At 41.7% G+C, this 19,275-nt stretch overlaps 2 protein-coding genes and 1 long non-coding RNA gene across 5 annotated transcripts; 2 read left to right on the top strand and 1 right to left on the bottom strand.

The window, feature by feature from the left end:
- Positions 1–4,066: 4,066 nt before the first annotated feature.
- Positions 4,067–6,936, bottom strand: LOC134088803 (uncharacterized). Of its 3 annotated transcripts, none has more exons than XM_062542933.1 (6): positions 6,697–6,936; positions 6,517–6,590; positions 6,081–6,425; positions 5,160–5,390; positions 4,968–5,079; positions 4,067–4,878 (listed from the first exon to the last, which is right to left on the bottom strand). In XM_062542933.1, the coding sequence occupies exons 2-6, from the start codon at positions 6,554–6,556 to the stop codon at positions 4,836–4,838; spliced, it is 771 nt and encodes a 256-aa protein (XP_062398917.1). In that variant the 5' UTR covers positions 6,557–6,590; positions 6,697–6,936; the 3' UTR covers positions 4,067–4,835. The 3 variants fall into 3 exon arrangements, with proteins under 3 accessions (XP_062398917.1, XP_062398919.1, XP_062398918.1); XM_062542935.1 differs by having other exon boundaries at positions 4,968–5,070; XM_062542934.1 differs by having other exon boundaries at positions 6,517–6,936.
- A 4,007-nt stretch (positions 6,937–10,943) lies between these two features.
- Positions 10,944–11,488, top strand: LOC134089564 (uncharacterized). The gene is made up of 2 exons (XR_009940078.1): positions 10,944–10,994; positions 11,074–11,488. It is a non-coding gene; the product is annotated as an uncharacterized LOC134089564 (long non-coding RNA).
- A 1,779-nt stretch (positions 11,489–13,267) lies between these two features.
- Positions 13,268–19,090, top strand: fancg (FA complementation group G). The gene is made up of 14 exons (XM_062543885.1): positions 13,268–13,418; positions 13,537–13,627; positions 13,710–13,835; positions 14,926–15,113; positions 15,243–15,387; positions 16,107–16,237; positions 16,429–16,575; positions 16,705–16,865; positions 16,958–17,036; positions 17,177–17,499; positions 17,645–17,691; positions 17,804–17,962; positions 18,718–18,832; positions 18,952–19,090. Exons 1-14 carry the CDS (start codon positions 13,356–13,358, stop codon positions 19,052–19,054), a joined length of 1,878 nt encoding a protein of 625 aa, XP_062399869.1. The 5' UTR covers positions 13,268–13,355; the 3' UTR covers positions 19,055–19,090.
- Positions 19,091–19,275: the final 185 nt, after the last annotated feature.

Genomic DNA, 19,275 nt, shown 5'->3' with positions numbered 1-19,275 from the left:
TACTGTCTGCTATTCCAATGGATGGCCATTATTAATACCTGGTGATTCTAATATTAATTTGGATAACTCGTCTTCAGTTGACACATACACACGCACACACAAGCATACAAAAGTTACAAGAGTAGGAGAAGGAGAATGTCAAGCGTGATTTATTTTCGAGGAGGATGTGCAGGACTGAGTGGCGATCATATTTACATCTAGTTTATGCAAGAATATTGTAATATAAAATATTGCAAGCAGTGCAATGACTAAAGCAACTTCAATGACAAATATAGCTGCAAGCAGCAATGTGGGGGCCAAGCAGGCAGGTCAAAAGGCCAGAGTTGCCACTGTAACTCGATGCTGTTACATCAGGTATGTAAAGGCCTGAAGGCCAAAAGGCATGTTTCTGAATTACAGCGCCCCCTAGAGGTCAAACGTCACCCAATTTCTTGAGTGTCCTTCTGATGGAGTCACAAGTCCACGTACAAAGTTTGGTGTTGATGCGAGAAAGTTTTGCTAATTATAGCGCCCCTAGTGGTCAAACGTCACCAAATTTAGTGCAGGTCCTCAGGATGTGCTCACAAGTCCACATACCAAGTTTGGTGTTGATGCGAGAAAGTTTTGCTAATTATAGCGCCCCTAGTGGTCAGAGTACACCAAATGTATTGTGCGTCCTCAGGGTGGGGTCCCAAGTCCATATACCAAGTTTGGTTTCGATACGTGAAAGCATTGCTGAGATATGAGCCTACTTCCTGTTACTATAGCGCCCCCACAGTGGTCAAAGGGCACCAAAGTTGTTGAGGCTTCTCTTAATTGGGTTCTGAGCCCAGGTTCTAAGTTTGGTCTTGATATGTGAAAGCCTTGCAGAGATATAGGTTCACTTCCTGTGTGGCGGCTTCGTCGCCAATTTGGATTGGCTGTTACAGGCGAGCACTTCCCGTCAATTGTTCCATAAAGCAAGGCAATAATAAATCATGGTCCAAAGATGGTGTGTGCAAGTTTTGGTGAGAATCGGATGAAATTTGTGACCTGTGAAACTTTTTAACCGTTTTTGACCTTGTCCTGCTGGTGGCGCTACAGCGTTTGTGAAAAAGTCTTGTTAATTGGTGGGTGGGGCTATACCTTTTGCGTTAATACACTGAGCAAGTTTCAGCTTGATAGGTCTAAGCATTTTAGAGTTATTTGCATTAATGTTGTTGAGAAATTGATGAATTTTGACCTGTTGGTGGCGCTAGAGGTTTAAGGTTAAGAGTCTGTAAATTGGGGAAAGTGGTCATTGGCCATAGAGGAATATGTGTATTAAATTTCAGAAGTTTTTACTGTATGGTTCTAAGGCTTCCATAGAGATATGGGTTTAATGTCTGTGAGGCGGCTTCGCCGCCAATTTTGATTGGCTGTTACGCGCAAATTGTTTTGTCAATTCTTCCAAAAAGCAATTCAGGAAGAAGGCATGGTCTGAAGATGGGGTGTACAAATTTTGGTGAGAATCGGATGAAATTTGTGACCTGTGAAACTTTTTGAAAGTTCTGATCTTGGTCTGTTGGTGGCGCTACAGCGTTAATGGAAAAGTCTTGTTAATTGGTGGGTGGGGCCATACCTTTTGCCTTAATACACTGAGCAAGTTTCAGCTTGATAGGTCAAAACATTTCAGAGATATTTGCATTAATGTTGTTGACAAATTGATGCATTTTGACCTGTTGGTGGCGCTAGAGGTTTGAGGTCTGGAGTCTGTAAATTGGTGAAAGTGCTTAGAGTTGTGACCCGAATAGGTGTGCCAAATTTCACAACTTTTCACCAGTCGGTTCTATGGGCTGCCATTGACTTCAATGGCAGAAGAATTATAGTCTATAATAATAATAAGAATATAGCTGCAAGCAGCAATGTGGGGGCCAAGCAGGCAGGTCAAAAGGCCAGAGTTCCCATCAGGTATGTAAAGGCCTGAAGGCCAAAACAGGCCTACAGGCCAAAAGGCATGTTTCTGAATTACAGGTAGGTTCAAGCATAGCAGAGATATTTGCATTAATATTGTTGCTTGGCCCCCAATAAACTCTTTGAGTGTGATTTACCCACAATGCTCAGCTCTCAATCGTCCACACACCGTCGCAGAGACAACTCTGGTAAGAGTGGGCTATATATAGAGAATGAACTAGCAGGATGTTTAACAGTGAGTAAGTCCACTTCATCCTTTCAAAGGGTTGTGGCATTGCTAAGATTAACATGGCCTCGGGCTGAGGCACAGCAGCGGACAATCCCAGGTGTCTCACCACCCGGCAGGTGGACAGACGTAGTGGTCATCCAGGAAGTCCATGGGAAAATGTGGGAAAGTCACCCCCCACCCCCCCCACCCCCCCCAAAACAGGCCAAAAGGCATGTTTCTGAATTACAGCGCCCCCTAGAGGTCAAAGGTCACCCAATTTCTTGAGTGTCCTTCTGATGGAGTCACAAGTCCACGTACCAAGTTTGGTGTTGATGCGAGAAAGTTTTGCTAATTAAAGCGCCCCTAGTGGTCAAACGTCACCAAATTTAGTGCAGGTCCTCAGGATGTGCTCACAAGTCCACGTACCAAGTTTGGTGTTGATGCGAGAAAGTTTTGTTAATTATAGCGCCCCTAGTGGTCAAACGTCACCAAATTTAGTGTAGGTCCTCAGGATGTGCTCACAAGTCCATGTACCAAGTTTGGTGTCGATACGAGAAAGTTTTGCCAATTATAGCGCCCCTAGTGGTCAGAGTACATCAAATGTATTGTGCGTCCTCAGGGTGGGGTCCCAAGTCCATATACCAAGTTTGGTTTCGATACGTGAAAGCATTGCTGAGATATGAGCCTACTTCCTGTTACTATAGCGCCCCCACAGTGGTCAGAGGGCACCAAAGTTGTTGAGGCTTCTCTTAATTGGGTTCTGAGCCCAGGTTCTAAGTTTGGTCTTGATATGTGAAAGCCTTGCAGAGATAGGTTCACTTCCTGTGTGGCGGCTTCGCCGCCAATTTGGATTGGCTGTTACAGGCGAGCACTTCCGTCAATTGTTCCATAAAGCAAGGCAATAATAAATCATGGTCTAAAGATGGTGTGTGCAAATTTTGGTGAGAATCGGATGAAATTTGTGACCTGTGAGACTTTTTAACCGTTTTTGACCTTGTCCTGCTGGTGGCGCTACAGCGTTTGTGAAAAAGTCTTGTTAATTGGTGGGTGGGGCTATACCTTTTGCGTTAATACACTGAGCAAGTTTCAGCTTGATAGGTCTAAGCATTTTAGAGTTATTTGCATTAATGTTGTTGAGAAATTGATTAATTTTGACCTGTTGGTGGCGCTAGAGGTTTAAGGTTAAGAGTCTGTAAATTGGGGAAAGTGGTCATTGGCCATAGAGGAATATGTGTATTAAATTTCAGAAGTTTTTACTGTATGGTTCTAAGGCTTCCATAGAGATATGGGTTTAATGTCTGTGTGGCGGCTTCGCCGCCAATTTTGATTGGCTGTTACGCGCAAATTGTTTTGTCAATTCTTCCAAAAAGCAATTCGGGAAGAAGGCATGGTCTGAAGATGGGGTGTACAAATTTTGGTGAGAATCGGATGAAATTTGTGACCTGTGAAACTTTTTGAAAGTTCTGATCTTGGTCTGTTGGTGGCGCTACAGCGTTAATGGAAAAGTCTTGTTAATTGGTGGGTGGGGCCATACCTTTTGCCTTAATACACTGAGCAAGTTTCAGCTTGATAGGTCAAAACATTTCAGAGATATTTGCATTAATGATGTTGACAAATTGATGCATTTTGACCTGTTGGTGGCGCTAGAGGTTTGAGGTCTGGAGTCTGTAAATTGGTGAAAGTGCTTAGAGTTGGGACCCGAATCGGTGTGCCAAATTTCACAACTTTTCACCAGTCGGTTCTATGGGCTGCCATAGACTCCCATGGCAGACGAATAATAATAATAATAATAATAATAATAATAATAATAATAATAATAATAATAATAATAATAATAATAATAAGAAAACTAACAAACACAATGGGGTCTGCGCAGCTTCGCTGCTTGGCCCCCAAAAACAGAGCAACACTATGGGTTGCCTCGCAGCTTCGCTGCTTGGCCCCCAATTAGATCAGTGCAGTATGGTGGACCAGGTTTGTTATACTTCAAGGATTTAAAAAATGAAAACATGCAAATTACACAACTGATACTGCTATTTTCTGAAATGGTCAATTGTTTTTGGTCAGTGCCAAAGCTATCTTGGAAGTCAATATAGTGTAGCCACAAGGTAAACAAAATTCCCTGTATGAATGGCATATTTGTGTCCTTCTACAGAAGTAACAGACTTTTATAGTAACAGAAATAACAGAATTGCACCGGCCTGTAGATTAAAAACAAGGTTTCACATTAAATGAAATGCTGGTGAACAGTTTCTGAGATGTGAAAATGTCTGGGTCTTAAAACGTAAACAAATACTTGAATACTGTTTTTGAGAATTACTTCCTTCCTGGGCTCCAACCGAATAAGTGAATAAAGTGAATAAGTGAATAAATAAATTGATTACCTTTTCCCATAATTATCATATGCATAAACACACATTCTGACATCACACAATTGTAATTCAGTGAAAAAGACTGAGGACATAACTGAAGATGTACATTTACACTGCAGACCACTGCACATTTTTCTGATGTCATCTTATGGTTGCCGAGTGACATTCGAATGAGTTGGTGGTCATCATTCAAATTAACAGATTGGCTGGGATCGGAACATGACCTCAGGCCAGAATCAAACTTGGGTTCCCATGAGCACTGCGAGTCCAAACGTGGTACGGTGCTGCACGGGCCACAGTCCATTCATATTAGTCACAACTGTGGCCTGAGGTAAACAGAGACCCTAGGATGGTGCACTGTTGTATCGACCCTTGTCATTTTTTCTCCTAAGAAATAAAATTACATGAATAAATAGGAAGTACATTTCCTTTGATATGCCATTAATGTAAGAATATTGTAAATTCTGTAATCTTACTTCAGATAGAATATCCCTATTACAATCAGCGCAATAACCAAGACAACCCATAAGACAATTGCGGCTTTTGCGGCATCGCATAATGAACCAGCTTTGTTAAACTCTGAAGAATCTAGAAAATGAAAACATGCAAATTACACCACTGATGCACTGCTATTTTCTGAAATGGACAATTGTTTGTTTTTTTTATACCTGGTATGATGAATTGAGCCACACTGGTTCCCAAGCTGCTGTTACTGATGCAGGTGTAGTTATGGCCCGTTACCTCCTGAAGGTGGAGTCTGCTTCCTCCATCAGATACATTAGCCGTCTGATTGGTCACCTCCACACCGTCAATCAGCCATGTGACCACAGGACTGTCCCAATGGGCTCTCTCACCAGACACATCACACCGGAGTTCAACAGAGGCCTCTGGAGGTTTCTCTGAGGGCGTATGACAAATTGAACTATGAGCAAGTTTTTTTTTTAATTAAGTTTGTCATTGCAAAAAACTCCTACACACTGAATTTAACTGGCAGAATACAACACAAAGACCCGAAGCTTTGGGAAGATGATTTGATACTACATATTTTTTTAAATGTTGTAATGTATTGTATTATGTATTTTCGTCATCTGGCAAGGGTTGCTGTGATGTGTGCTTTTCTAGCAAGGCTGCAGTGCTCCAAACAACCCCACGTTCCACAGCTATGCAAAGACCTTACCTTGGATGACCTGACCTGTATGCAAAAGCCCATTTCATGAGGCATGCCATAAAGGAGACAGGTGCATTTCAAACAGTACATGTACAAGGGAAAAGGCCACACTTTGCATGCGTCTTTATTGCAACCACAAGTTGTTTCCAGCACTTTACTGTATGATTGTGGGCTACAATACCCATTTAAGTTACTGGACTTGTGTAAAGTGTGTGTCCTATAATATTTACAGCATCAATGTATACTGTAAATTATCTGTCAAGTGGCACCATATTCAAAGAAACCAGTTGTATGACTTCACAGTAGCCGTAGTATTAGCCTTTGTGCTGATGAATGCAAATATGCTGCTAAACCGGTTGGAAGCACCTATTTTTACACCCACCCTTTACGGCTGATGCACTACAAAGACAATTCACCTTACCGCTTTTGCTAACTTCTTTTTCTGTTAATGTCTGTGTCCCGTCTTGGTCAGTGACAGTGATGGTGTACCGACCAAAGTCAGACTCCTGAACACCAGAGATCTTCAGAGTAGTTCCTCCGTTCTCTATGCTGATTCTGGCTTCTTGTGTTTTACCGGCGTCGCTCTGCCAGGTTGCCAGTCTCCTAGACCCTGAGGCAGTATTGCACTCCCACGCTACCATGAAGATCTTTTCAACAGGAAGTGTCTTCTCAATGGAAGCCTCCAGTACTAGCTCCCTGCCCAGAGCAACATAGAATGGATGTGGATTTTTGAAGTGTACCGATAAGCCCTGGACGATATGCACACCTGCGGAGGATAAGACAAGAATCTGATTGTTAACAGCAGGTCATGTGTTGAACTGTCACACTGAGAAAGTGAGCATGAAAATGAGACTTACACATAGCGAGGATAGAACAAGTATTCCATTTCAGACTCATCCTCAGCTTTAAAGTTGACCTCTTGTGTTTCTGTCTGTGAATAATTATATTGTCATGCTGCCTTGAAGTCAACGGTGGGGCCCCGAAAGACCATAGATAAACATAACATCCTCATTGAGAAGAAAAGAAGTTGCTCTTACTCAGCTTGACACTGTCTGGGAAGCTTCTCCTCATCCAAAAGCTGTACCGGTGTTACATATCAACTGTATCCAATCATGTTAGTAAGCACCCTAATGTTGAAAGGCAGTACTTAGCTTCAGTCCAGTATGTCCTACTTTTTCTGTGGGGTTGTGAAATTGCCAATAGTGAATAAAGCGGACTTCATTCGTCTGGCCTCACAGTTGTTGCTTCACTTGCTTGCGCTTACAGAGACGAATGCTGCCACACCTGCAGCGCTGTCGACCAATTATGCTTTTTGGCTACAATCCTGAGGAGGCGGGGCAGGCTTTCTTGTCTCTGTTCAGAAGCCTCTCAAGCAACCATTTTGCAACATTAGTGACATCTGCTTTACCCACTCCGACTTCATTCTTGTCACTTGATGTTAATGACGCTACAGACTTGCAACATGTTCTCTTTCCACAAGCGTCACTCATTCTAAACCCTGTCATGCAGGGCTGACAAACAGCTCAGTATAAAGGAACTTAGAGTTGCTGAGAGGAAATGGCATTAATCCAGATATGGAACTGTATAGTAACTACCAGTCTGTGCTATCATCTTTTTCATCCACTGTACACTTGCAAAAAAAGGCATTCTATCAAGTTCAAGTTCAAGTTCAAGTTCAAGTTCAAGTTTATTGTCATGTACTCATAAAATAATGTATAAGTAATGAAATTCACTGTGCTCAAGTGTCCAGAAATAAATGAAAAAGAAAAATAAATAAATAGATACTATACAAAAGAGGGGTTGGGGAGCACCAAGGGACAGACCTTGGGTAGATCCACGGCTCAAGGGGCCAACCCAACTGCCTGGGGTCGTGCTAGTAGAGGGAGCATGTAAGTGTGTGTGTGAGGGCAAGGGAATCCTAAGGGCAGAGATCAAGATTAAGACCCTGCCATCAGCTACTTCACTTCAGGTACTTTGCAAGATTTTTAATTGAAAAAAATCTATAGGGCTTTGCCATGTGTTGGCATGATGCCATTGCTGGATTCTCTCTCTCCTCTTGATTAGGAAGCGGTTGTCCAACAACGTACTCTTTGGATTCTGTCCCGACTACTCTTACAGTATTGCACCAGCACTGCAGTCACACACACTTCACTCAGTTCTGCAATAGTTCCTTCTTCTTTTATACGGGCAAGGGTTACATCTTTGTCTGAAGAAAAGTACTCTTAATCCAACTGGTGTGAAGAACTACAGACCTGTCTCCCTTTCTTGTCAAAGGTTTTGGAGAAAGTGGTCTTCAAGCAATATGACTTTCTTGACCAGAGTAACCTAGACCCTGGTTTCAAGAGTGGTCATTCTACTGAAAGTGCTCTTCTGTCTGTGACTGAAACATTGAGAGTAGCTCAGTCATCAGTATTAATTCTACTAGATGTATCTGCAGCCTTTGATACTGTTATATACTGTATTAACCTTGACATTCTCATCTCTTTCTACATCTGAATGTCTGGGAAAGATCTTGACTGGTTTGAATCCTATCATTCAAGGGCGTTCTTTCAGCATCTTGGCAGGGACAGGTGGACAGGTGAGACCATTCGCTGCATGGCTTTGACTATCATGCAAACGACACTGAACTTTTTTCCCACCTGAGGACTCTGACGGAACCAACGGATTTCCTGCACCGTATGAGGAGAGATGACCTTCCCCCTTCTCACCACTTTTTACAGTGGTGCCATTGAGAGCATCCTAACCATCAGACTATCAGTCAGGTATGACAATTGCTCTGTTGCCAACCAGAGGCCCTGCAGAGAGTGGTGAGGACAGCAAAGAAGATCACTAGAACAGCCCAACCATCCATCCAGTACTTGTACCCCCCTGCTGCAGTAACAGAGCCACCAATTTAATATGCGTGTTTCAACCGGAAACAATACCCTTCACTCAATTGGACAACCTACAACCATCAAATGGGTACTGTGATCTTCGGTACGTTACAGTAAAATGGCAGACTTGGATTTTTGCTACAGAGCTTACAATGCAACTTATAGGTAGTAATCACAGTTTTTCTTGATTGCTTTGATGCAGCAGTCAACTCATACTCCGTATTTTGCAAAACAGTTAACACACAGGCTGCACTCATGATAAAAATGACACATTTTGTTTGCAAAAGGCTCTAACCGTGCCAAAACATTTAATATTATGCGTTATGTTGATATTGATAATTGTATTGTTTCCATTGATTCTTTTTTTCAAACTGTGTCTGAAAACAAAAAAATACTGTAAATATTACACAAAATATAGGCCTATGAACAAAAATCTATTAGAGTATAAAAAAGAATAAAATCTAGACATTAAGTATAACAACACAGACACTGCACATTTCAAGGCCTGCATACTGATTGCTAATTGAAGATATGTGTGAAGGAGCGTGTCAAACTGGTGCCTCTGTGATTTCATAGTATACTGATATAGTTTCTAATACTTAGGAACAGATGATTTCTGTTTGGTTATAGCTAAAACAATGAAGTTTGGACTGCTTGAGTGACATCTATATTAACTGCTCTACAAAAGGGCGGCGGAAATGTGTCAATCTAATGAGAAAGGGTTAACTGTTAACATATATTTGCAAGAGGTGTCTGCGCTCTGCTGAGACAGTGATGATGAAAACAGAGTGGTTCCCAGTTTCTTGAAGCAGGTCGAGGCAATCAAGAACAACTGTAACATCCGGATCTCCATTTATGGGCAAAGATGGCATTTTGGGTTCATTTTTGTAGGCGAACTTCAGAAGTCTATTCACCCAAACCGCTCTTTGGTGACGTGGTTGATTATATTAGTGTTGATCATCATCGTATAAAGCCTGCCCTGACAATTTGATTGGTCCAAACATTGGTTCGAGCATGCTGCGCCACAACACACAGTAATAATCCAGACCTAACTTCCCAACCTAATGATGTGGGAAAACACATCTGCGGAAAGGCTACTTTAAAAGGGCAGTTACAGTGGCCTATAAGTCACTGGCAACAGTGTTGGCTTGGCTTGCCAGGCTAGTGTTGCCTATGAGTTACAGTAAAATACAAGAAAAGGTTTTGTGGGCTACTTTAGGACACTTGTTGGCTAGTGCCACTTTATAGTTTATTCCCTCATTACCAAAATGCATACACTGCACAGTAAACACTTTGGCTTAGATTAGATTCAACTTTATTACTTTATTACTTTATTAGCCTAGGCTAGGGCATACTTGACATTGACGGCAACTAAAACAATACTTGTAAGTCCATGGACTTGACTGGAAGAGATGGTTTTCATCATCAATTTTGTGTTTCAGAGACGGAAACATGGCAAACATTAGGCTTAAACATGTTATGGGCATATGCGTTTATTTACGTAAATACATAAAATTCTCTATGTGAGTTTTCGCTTCTGAGTGTTTGTGGGGGTGTAGGCCTAATGATGTGTGTGTGTCTGTGTGCGTTTGCCTACATTTTATTTTTTAGTTTTATGTGTCAGTGTGTGTGTGTGTGTGTGTTTGTGTGAGTGTGCATGTTCGTTTGTGTGTGTGTGTGTGTGTGTGTGTGTGTGTGTCTGTGTGTGGGGGGAGTTATGGTGTGTGTGTGTGTGTGTGTGTATCTGTCTGTCTGTCTGTCAGTCTGTCTGTGCTTGTGTGTGTGGGCCTTTATGTGTGTGTGTGTGTGCCTGCATGTGTGTGCAAGTATCTTTATGTGTGATTTTGCGTGTGTTCATGCGTGCATTTGTGTGTCACTAAATGTACACATACAGTATTCATTTATTGTATGGTCCCCCTAGCCTGGTCATACCAAACCCTCATACTAATATTGTACAGAGGGTCTGGACCTACTCCATTCAGAATCGATTTCAGGCAGGAGGCGTGAACTCTGTTGAAGTTTGAAACGATTGGGCCTGATTTTACCCAATCGCTAACGTTTGGTCGTGACAGCTAGAGACTACAATGTGCATATGCTCGACGTCATCGTGCTGGGAGCCCCCTATTTAAGTTCACATGGCTACAGTATCAGTGTGTCACAGTTGTCTGTGTCTAAAGGGCAAACAGTGAACACCACCTGCTTCCAATCTGTTGATACAGCAGTAATACAAAGGTCCTCCTTCGCACCCAAATTCAGATAGATAGGTACTGTAGTAGGATAGACTGACTGCTGCCCCTGTGTCTTCCCTCTGGCCTGCCAATTGACTAACGAGGGGAGGGGCAGTGACCTTAATTGGTAAACGGGCTCCAGTGCAGCCTATTTAAGAGCTTGGTGGCTAGCAACAATGTAGGCTCTGCTGCGAGATGGTGTGTGTGTGCGCGCACACCAGAGCCTCCCACCAGGTATGCCATCTTTTTGAGTGTTTCTGTTTGTACTAGTTTTGTCATTGTGATTTAATGTGTATTGTTCTGTGTACTGTAGCTGGGGGCCCTGCCTGTCCGGACCACGGCAGGGGCGATGTTGCCTGCGTCACCGGATTGCTACAGTTGGTCGGCTGCTGTCTTGTCTTCCTTTAGTTTTGTTTGATGTTTGATTTACTATTTTGTCTGTTACTTTTGGTTTGATTGTCTTTGTCTGTCATTCTTTTGTGAGCAGGCGGAGTGTTTTTAATGGGGGGGGCTAGTCACCTGCTGGGGAACTGGTGTAACGGAGTGTTAACTGCGAGTTGCTTGCTGTGGAGAGCTGCACTACTGTGTGACACTTTCATAGACTTGCTGTGTTTGGTATTAGCCTGCCCCCTCAGGCAAGCTCTGCCTGTCTCCGTTATTTGTTACCCCTCCCTCTGTTCGAATGTCTGTGTTGTCTCTTTTGTTTAATAAATACTGTGTTTAAGGAATTCATGTCTCCATATGCTTTACAGAACCTGTGCAGCTCTGTTTCAATAAAAGTCTCAATCTCCTAAAGATTCCCTGAGGCGCTAGGCCCCAGGGTGGTGTAGTCAGGCTATAGACATGGGGTGTTTGGGCGTTTACCCTGACCACCCTGTTACAGTACCACTAAATAGAACTGTCAACATCCATCGGCTAGAAGAATTGCTACACTTCATACTTGCGATAGGCTAATAGTTGACTTTTTTTGTACACATTCCACAAATTCTTCAAATACACCACCTAAAAGTCTAAATACCTATACAAATGATCCCATTTAACACATTTATCTGATTTGTCATGGTTGAGTGACATGTGAATGACTTTGACACTTGAGTCACATTCAAAATTAAAGAGACCAGTGCAAATTTGAATATGACTGTCGTGAACTCATTTGAATGCCACTCCGCAACTGAGAATGACATCAGAAAAAAAATGTGCAGAGTAAGGCTGGCTTTACACGACAACGCTCCCGGGTGAAACCGACCAAATATTTTATCAGATGTGCCTTTCGTTTAGACGGCGACAGCGTTTTTGGGGCTTAAAAACGCAAAAAAATTAACCCACCCTCCAGAGTGGAAATCTTAAAAACGCTCCACCGTCGCGTTCCCGTCTAAAGGGTTGACAACGCAAAAGTGTGCTCTGAGCTGCTCACGCTGGCTATCCTCGCATACGCGTTGACGTCATATACATGTGCAGTACAGCCAAAAAATAACAAACATGTCGATTATTTCCATCAGTCAGACATTCAAGTGGCCTTAGCTGCTTTGATAGCTATTCAGGAGTCCTTTCAGCACATAAGCAGAGTAATTACTGATATATCAGAACAGAGAAGGCGAATTAATTACTTGTGATCCAACGTCGTTTGCAACAATAGCTCGACCTCCTCGTCTGTCCAGACAAAGTTGTCTGTCTTGCCTCGGTTCTTAGCCATGATTTGGTTTTTGACGGTGGGCTATTTTCTTTTAGTCTTATGGCTATTTCGCGCTACTACGGAGAAAGTAGAAGGAAGTTTCAACGCATGCGCGCGCTCTTGGAGTTGTTGTTTGGCAGTGCTCCACAGTATCACCTAGCCACCTGGCATGCATACTACATCAAATTTCACACACTTTTGCGTCACCGTGTGCATGCAGATTTCCACCCAAAGACGCTCGTCTAAACGCAAAATAAAAAGTGGGAACGCAACGCCACTTTTGCGGATTGTGTTCAGATCGTTGTCGTGTAAAGCTAGCCTAAGAGACTCTGCCATTCTGGGATGCACCTAGGCCTACCCAATCATGTTGCCAGTTGAGGGCAAACCTGACAAGTCTAAATAAATTTTTCCACTCATCATTCTGAGTAGACCTATAGGTCTGCATTGCAATATGAAAAACACAGTGAGGAATACCTCTACATCTTTACGTCTAAGAGACTGCCATTCTGGGATGCACTTTTTCATACCCAATCATGTTGCCAGTTGATGGCAAAACTGACAAAAGACCAGTCACTCATCTGCCAAAAAACATGGAATACTACAAACTGTTAGTAGGTCAAGGCTGTTCGGGGGTCCTCGGAAAATGTTGTTCTCCAAAAAAGTCCTTTGGAACCAAAAACATTGAGAACCCCTGCTTTAGGGTATCGTGCACAAATCCATGGGTAAATCCCGGTTTGTTTTTGTGTCTGTTCCAGCGGCACGTCTCCACAACAGCAGATGGCAGTAATGTTACATAAAGCCAGTGATGCTGTGACGACTGCTGGAAGAGGGAAACTTGGAAATGATTCTGTAACTGTTGTGATGTTGGATGAAGCAAAACATTTTTAATTGCATTTAAACGGGGATTGCCTCAAACAAAAGACATGGACGCTAGTCTTATAGACAAATGGACACAACAAAACAACTTCGTAGTGAAAGAATGGAAGGTAACGTTAACGAAAATGGATCATAGCTAACATGTTCAAAGTAGCCTATTATTGTAACATGTATGGTAATAATATGACAACGTTATGTTTTGTTTCGATATAATTTACTTTATTTCAGCTGTCAGACAGACGAATAGGCGGGAATCAGCAGCAGGGCATTAGAGAAAGGTGTCATATGGGGAGCCTCAAATTACTCCAGATGATACAAGGTAGCCTGTCTGTAATACACTTTGACTTGAAGGTGCTGAACCATTAAGCGAAACCGGAAGATAATATGTTCACCCTCCACAGGTGTTCCAGCTAACATAGAGCTGATCCAACTTGAGTTGACTGTTGCCTACAACACTCTTGTGTTCTCTTTCAATTTGTCCACGTTGAGTGCTGTGCAAGAGAATCTCACCAATACTCTTCTCAGAGGTAGGCCTACAGTATGAGTGTATGTAAATGTTTATATGCAAACCATAGGCTGAAGTTTTTCTGTTTTCAGGGCTTCAAAGTCTTGTCTCCTAGCAGCTCATAGAGAACTATGAGCTGCCTATGGAGATAGACTACATTGTATGCTAGGCTATGTGTGAAGTTCTAGTTTGTGCTAAAAATTGCCACCAGTCATAATATCAAGTTCAAACCGATTATTCTATGCACATAGAGACTGTTCTTTCACACAAAATATGGGCATTTAAGATAAAATAGATAAGATAAGGTAGGATAAGACAATACTTTATTGTCTGTTCCACAAGTGTTACAGATAGTTTTCTTTGACAAGGCTCCAATCACAATTTATGGCCATTTTTGGGAGGTAACAAGCCTACCTCATGCTGTTGGAGGTGTAAACAAATGCTGCGTTGCCATTGGGATCTCATAGTAAGCTGGCAAAGGTTATAAAAGTATTTTGTCGTGTTTAGCTGTATAATGAAAGCACAGTTTTTATAGCAATCTATGTATGTTCACTTCTAGCTCATTGACTATCAATTAACTATAAGCTATTTGACGTCTTTAGTACACTAAACATATCGGAGGTGTCAAATGTTGAGTTACTCCAGTTGATTTTCTTTACGTCAATCACTCCTACGGTGTATTTATATAGTCTATCCAAAATAAAGTGCCAGTTTTGAAGTTAACTGATGGTCAAATCAACCACAAACCAAAAAATGGCTCGCACCTCAAAGTGGTCTGTGTAGCGTAAGTTTGTGTGAAAGAATGAGGGCTCCCACACTGTTGTGCTGATTTCATTGGCTACAGTGAAGTGCAAAGAATGTTTGTTTGTTGTAAAGGCTATATATATCCAGTATATTGAGTACATTGGTATGTACAGAAATGTTCCTTTTTATTCATAACTACTTTTGGACATTAATGTTTTGATTTTTTTTATTATGTGTGGATTACCTACGTTAATACTATTGTCTGGTGGAAATTTCATGTGAATAGCCACTGAAAGAATACTTACTGATGTTGAAAATGTTGACGTGTTCAATACTTGTTTCCCCCGCTGTAATGTCTCCTTTCGCAGCCCATGAAGCTATTGGCTGTCAGACATCTACCAGGGACCCTGTCACGTTATGGAATATCACATTGAAATCCTTCAGCAACACGGCTCACCTGTCCTGCCTTCACAACTTGTTGTGTGTGCAGTGGGCTCTGTTATTGGCCTCCTGTCAAATGAAGAGCATTCACCAAATGCTGAGGGATGTCACTCAGGTCAGAGAAAAGTTCACAGGCTTTTAATAATATTGTTCATCGTTAAATGCTAAATAAATAAACCAACAGATCTTATTAATTACTGTTACTGATACTATTACTGACTCTTAACATTTGTTTTTGTCTCAGGAAGAAGTTACAGTTCCATCACAGGGCCTCCGTGCAGGAATACAAAAGCTCAGGCTGTCAGACAAGGAGAACTCCAACCTTCTAGTTGCTATAACAGCCAGAGAACTCAAAGACCTCCTGCAAATCTGTACCATCCTTGTTGAGGGTACAGTACCTGCACAGTACAGCATACTGATATAGATATGTAGCAAAGTAGTGCCGTGCCCATTCAAACATGCTATTCCTGTAGAAAACCTGTACCCAATTACATGCCAGCAGGTAGGCCTGCTTTACAAATAGAATGAAGACATTTTTTTTTGACAGATAACATGACAGGCGTGCAAATTCAAGTGTCAGTTTATTACACAACATTTTACGTCGTTTTGAAAAGCCACTGCTCAGACCGCGTACAGAGGCAGTCTTTATTGTTGAGGTCAGACATGGTATTCATCCAAACATCTTGCACTCGGTTGACTTCTTACTTTCTTTGTGTACTGATTTAGTTCTGCCAAAGCTCTGCTTCTGTCCTCACTGGTACAGTGCTGTGTGAGAAGGGGAGTGGCTACAGTAGAGCGGCAAAAGCCATTGCGCTTCTTTTACAGATACATTTAACGATATGTTTTGCTTTTCTTTTCCAAACAACGTCAAACTTGGCACTGCACTTACTTGTGCTGGTAGCAAGACACCTGTCAAGTTTGATAAAAATATAGTATTTGATGGAAATGCGAATAACTCATATGCACGCACGCACGCACACACACACACAGACAAAGACGTTCATGTCTATAACAGATAGATATACATTTGGACATTTAGAACAACTATTGAACAAATATGTGAAAGTTTCTATTTGGCTATGAAACAGAGTTTTACCTTATCTCTTAGGTTTGGAAAGCATGAAGCAAGAGAACTACTCTGCAGCTCTTGTGGCTTGCCTTGAAGCCGTGTCCTTGCCTGCCCCCAGGGCTCTCCTGGCCCAGGTCCATACACTTACTGGATTTGCCTTCGCCAAGCTGGTGAGACAGGCTTCAGGGTCATCGATTTCAAGTTCTTAATATAACGTTATCATTGTATTGTAGCTATTGTTGTTGTTGTTGTTGACGACAATCATTTGGTGTTGATGATGATGATGATGATGATGATGATGATGATATGTATAGTGAAATAAAATGCCATTAACATGATCATGTATGACATTTGATTACAGAACCAGCCTCAGAGCTCTCTACAGTCTTACAGAAAAGCTCTGGAGGTAGACTTTAGCTGCCATAGTGCACTTTACCAGAGTGCACTGGTGTACAGGCAGTTAAAGAACACCCAGGCTGAAATTGAGGCCCTGCGCTTGCTCCACTCGGTAAGTGACCCAACTTAACTGGAGGTGTTGGTGTCGCTCTCCAATTTCAGGCCATGGTGGTTACTGACAGCACACCAGGTGTAAGGAAACTGTAAAACAATGGTGCCCCTGTCTCTTGTGCTTTCCTAGGCCCTGGTTCAGCATGCAGAGCAACCGATGGATAGTACCGGGGTGATGGTGATCTCTCCAGATGTGCTGCTTAGCAGCACATGTATGGATTCTGTTCTGGCGGTGCCCGCTACTCAGCTGATCTTGCACTGTCTGGCATACACATGTGCTCTGCATGACAGGTGGGGTTTAAAGCATCTGGGCAAAGCAGAGATGTATCGTGAAGTGCCCATAAGAATTTGTGTACATTAAACTTCCTGTTTGTATTCTTCAGAATCTCAGAGGCGGTTGAACTTTATCTGGATCTGATGTCATCACTGCAATCAGATATCACACAGCCTGCAAGACATGATGTAAACAAAATGCACAGTATAAAAAACAATATGCTTTGTGCTGAAGAATAGACCTCTCCAATAACTACGTTTTGAATAGCAAATGTTACTTGGAATACATATACATATCAAATATACTCATTATCAAATAACGTTTGCAGGTGCTTACAGAAGGTGATGCATCCTTTCTGAGAGTCCCTGTTGTGTACCTTGAGGCTGCCTTTACCTTGCTGAGAGCCAAAAGGATGTGGGATGTCATTACAGTCTGTGAGGATGTCATCACTAAGACCATGAACCTGATTCCGGAGAAATTAGTAGTCGATCTGTCAGAGGAGCATTTGCTTTTCTCAATGGAGGGCCACTCAAAATCCATGAAGCATGAGAGACTAGAGAATGTGCTATGGGCTGCAGCTGCCCACTACCTTCAGGGCCTGGCCTACTGTAAGATGAAAGACACCAAAGAATCAGTGGCCAGTTTCACAAGGTAAGAATTAGACGTGATATGAAACTATATTCAAAGTCACTTGTTCTCTGAACAACTGAAAGGAGTGCTTGCTTAAAATAAATGTTTAAGAGTGTTTAAAATACCCAGCAGTTTTAAGCCATGAAAAAGGTATGTTTTGTTTTAGGTCCCTGAACTTAAACTGGCTGGCCAAAGTGTCCCTTAAAAGTGCAGGTTTGTATTCCTGCTTCTTGATCTTTTTCATTTCATTTTTCATTTTTCATTTTGTTTGAGAATTCATTTTTTTTTTTAAATATATCAATATACAATATACTGTATATATTAGGGACAGTGGTTGGGAACCACAGAGACTATGAAGTTGAGATGAAGACTTTGCAGAGACTACGGGGCCTGGCTCTTGCCGGCAGAGGGATCAGCTTTATGGAGAGGGGTCAGTTAAAGGAAGCACTACGGGACCTGAAGCTTAGCCTACAGTCCATAACAGGTACTTGATCACTTTCCCCCGGCATATCGATCACATTTTAGCTGTGAAACAGTAGCTTGGTGGTGTGTGTTATACATCAGTACATATATTTATGAGAACCTCTGAGGGGTCAGCTTCAGAAGGGCTCATACAGTCAAGGATAAACTGGTCAGGGGTTACCTTCTTTGCAAATGTTACATCTGGCTTCGCCAAACTAAGGCCAATTTTTCAATGGGGAATTGCAACTATTGTTAAATGTTATATATTAACTAACAATGCCCTTGGTGTTGTATACTGACTGGAATAGACTTGTGGCTGTGTATTCAGGCATACCACCAGTGCACCAATAATTGTGCACAGTTAATGTTGTCTTTTATATTCATTCCATCCTCCTTGACTATGCCACTTCTGGTTGGTGGGTATGTGTAGTATGTTAAGGGCACAGAAATTCTGATTGGTGAGCATCATAGTAGGTTGTGGATGCTGTACTTCTTATGCAATAGGCGTGCTCCCCAATCAACCGCAATCATGGGTGGCACAAATTAAAGAGATTTGGAATATTGAACTGCACCAATTAATTGACATTCAAAAACCCTATCACAAATTGTGCAACCCTACAGTACATGCCATTTGACATCATTAGAACCCTGCCCACCTTTATAAGTAACATAAAGAACAGAAACATTATCTATAGTATACATCTCTTGTTATGAGACCTTTTCATTGCTGTTGGTCATGATTACCCGAAAACATTGTCATCCCTCTTGTACCCTTAGATTTACAGGTTATAAAATTGGGACTAGTGGAGGTGTACCGGAGGCTTGGGCGCCAGGAAGAAGCCATAGCGTGTTGGAGAGAGTCACAAATATCAGCTGAGGCATTTTCCTCTCGGTAATATGATGCATGAAAAAATGAAAACAATTGGAAAATGTAGATTATATGATTAATGACAATTTTGATTAATATTCTGATTAAACAATAATTATTTTCTCTCATTGCTTATTTTTCAGAAACCTGCCTCTTTATCTTCAGACATTCCCAGGTGTCAGTTTATGTTTTGACATCAGTGACCTGAATAAGATGATGGAAGATGCTTCTCACAGAAGATTTTAAAATAACATGTTTTTTATTAAAAAAAGTATTTTGTCTAATGAATGCATTTCCTTTCTTGTTTGATCATTTAGATTTTTTGCATATTTTTATTTGTACGTAATAAATAAAAGTTTATGTAATTGTTGTGAATGGATGTCAGGTAACTAGGTCACTTACAAAATTCAGTGCAATCCATGCTGCTGTCACGATTTGCCATGACATTTAGGGAATTATGTCTAAAA

This window comes from Sardina pilchardus, chromosome 8 (assembly GCF_963854185.1).
Source record: "Sardina pilchardus chromosome 8, fSarPil1.1, whole genome shotgun sequence".
Taxonomy (NCBI): domain Eukaryota; kingdom Metazoa; phylum Chordata; class Actinopteri; order Clupeiformes; family Clupeidae; genus Sardina; species Sardina pilchardus.
This window is presented reverse-complemented; position numbering and strand designations above follow the sequence as displayed.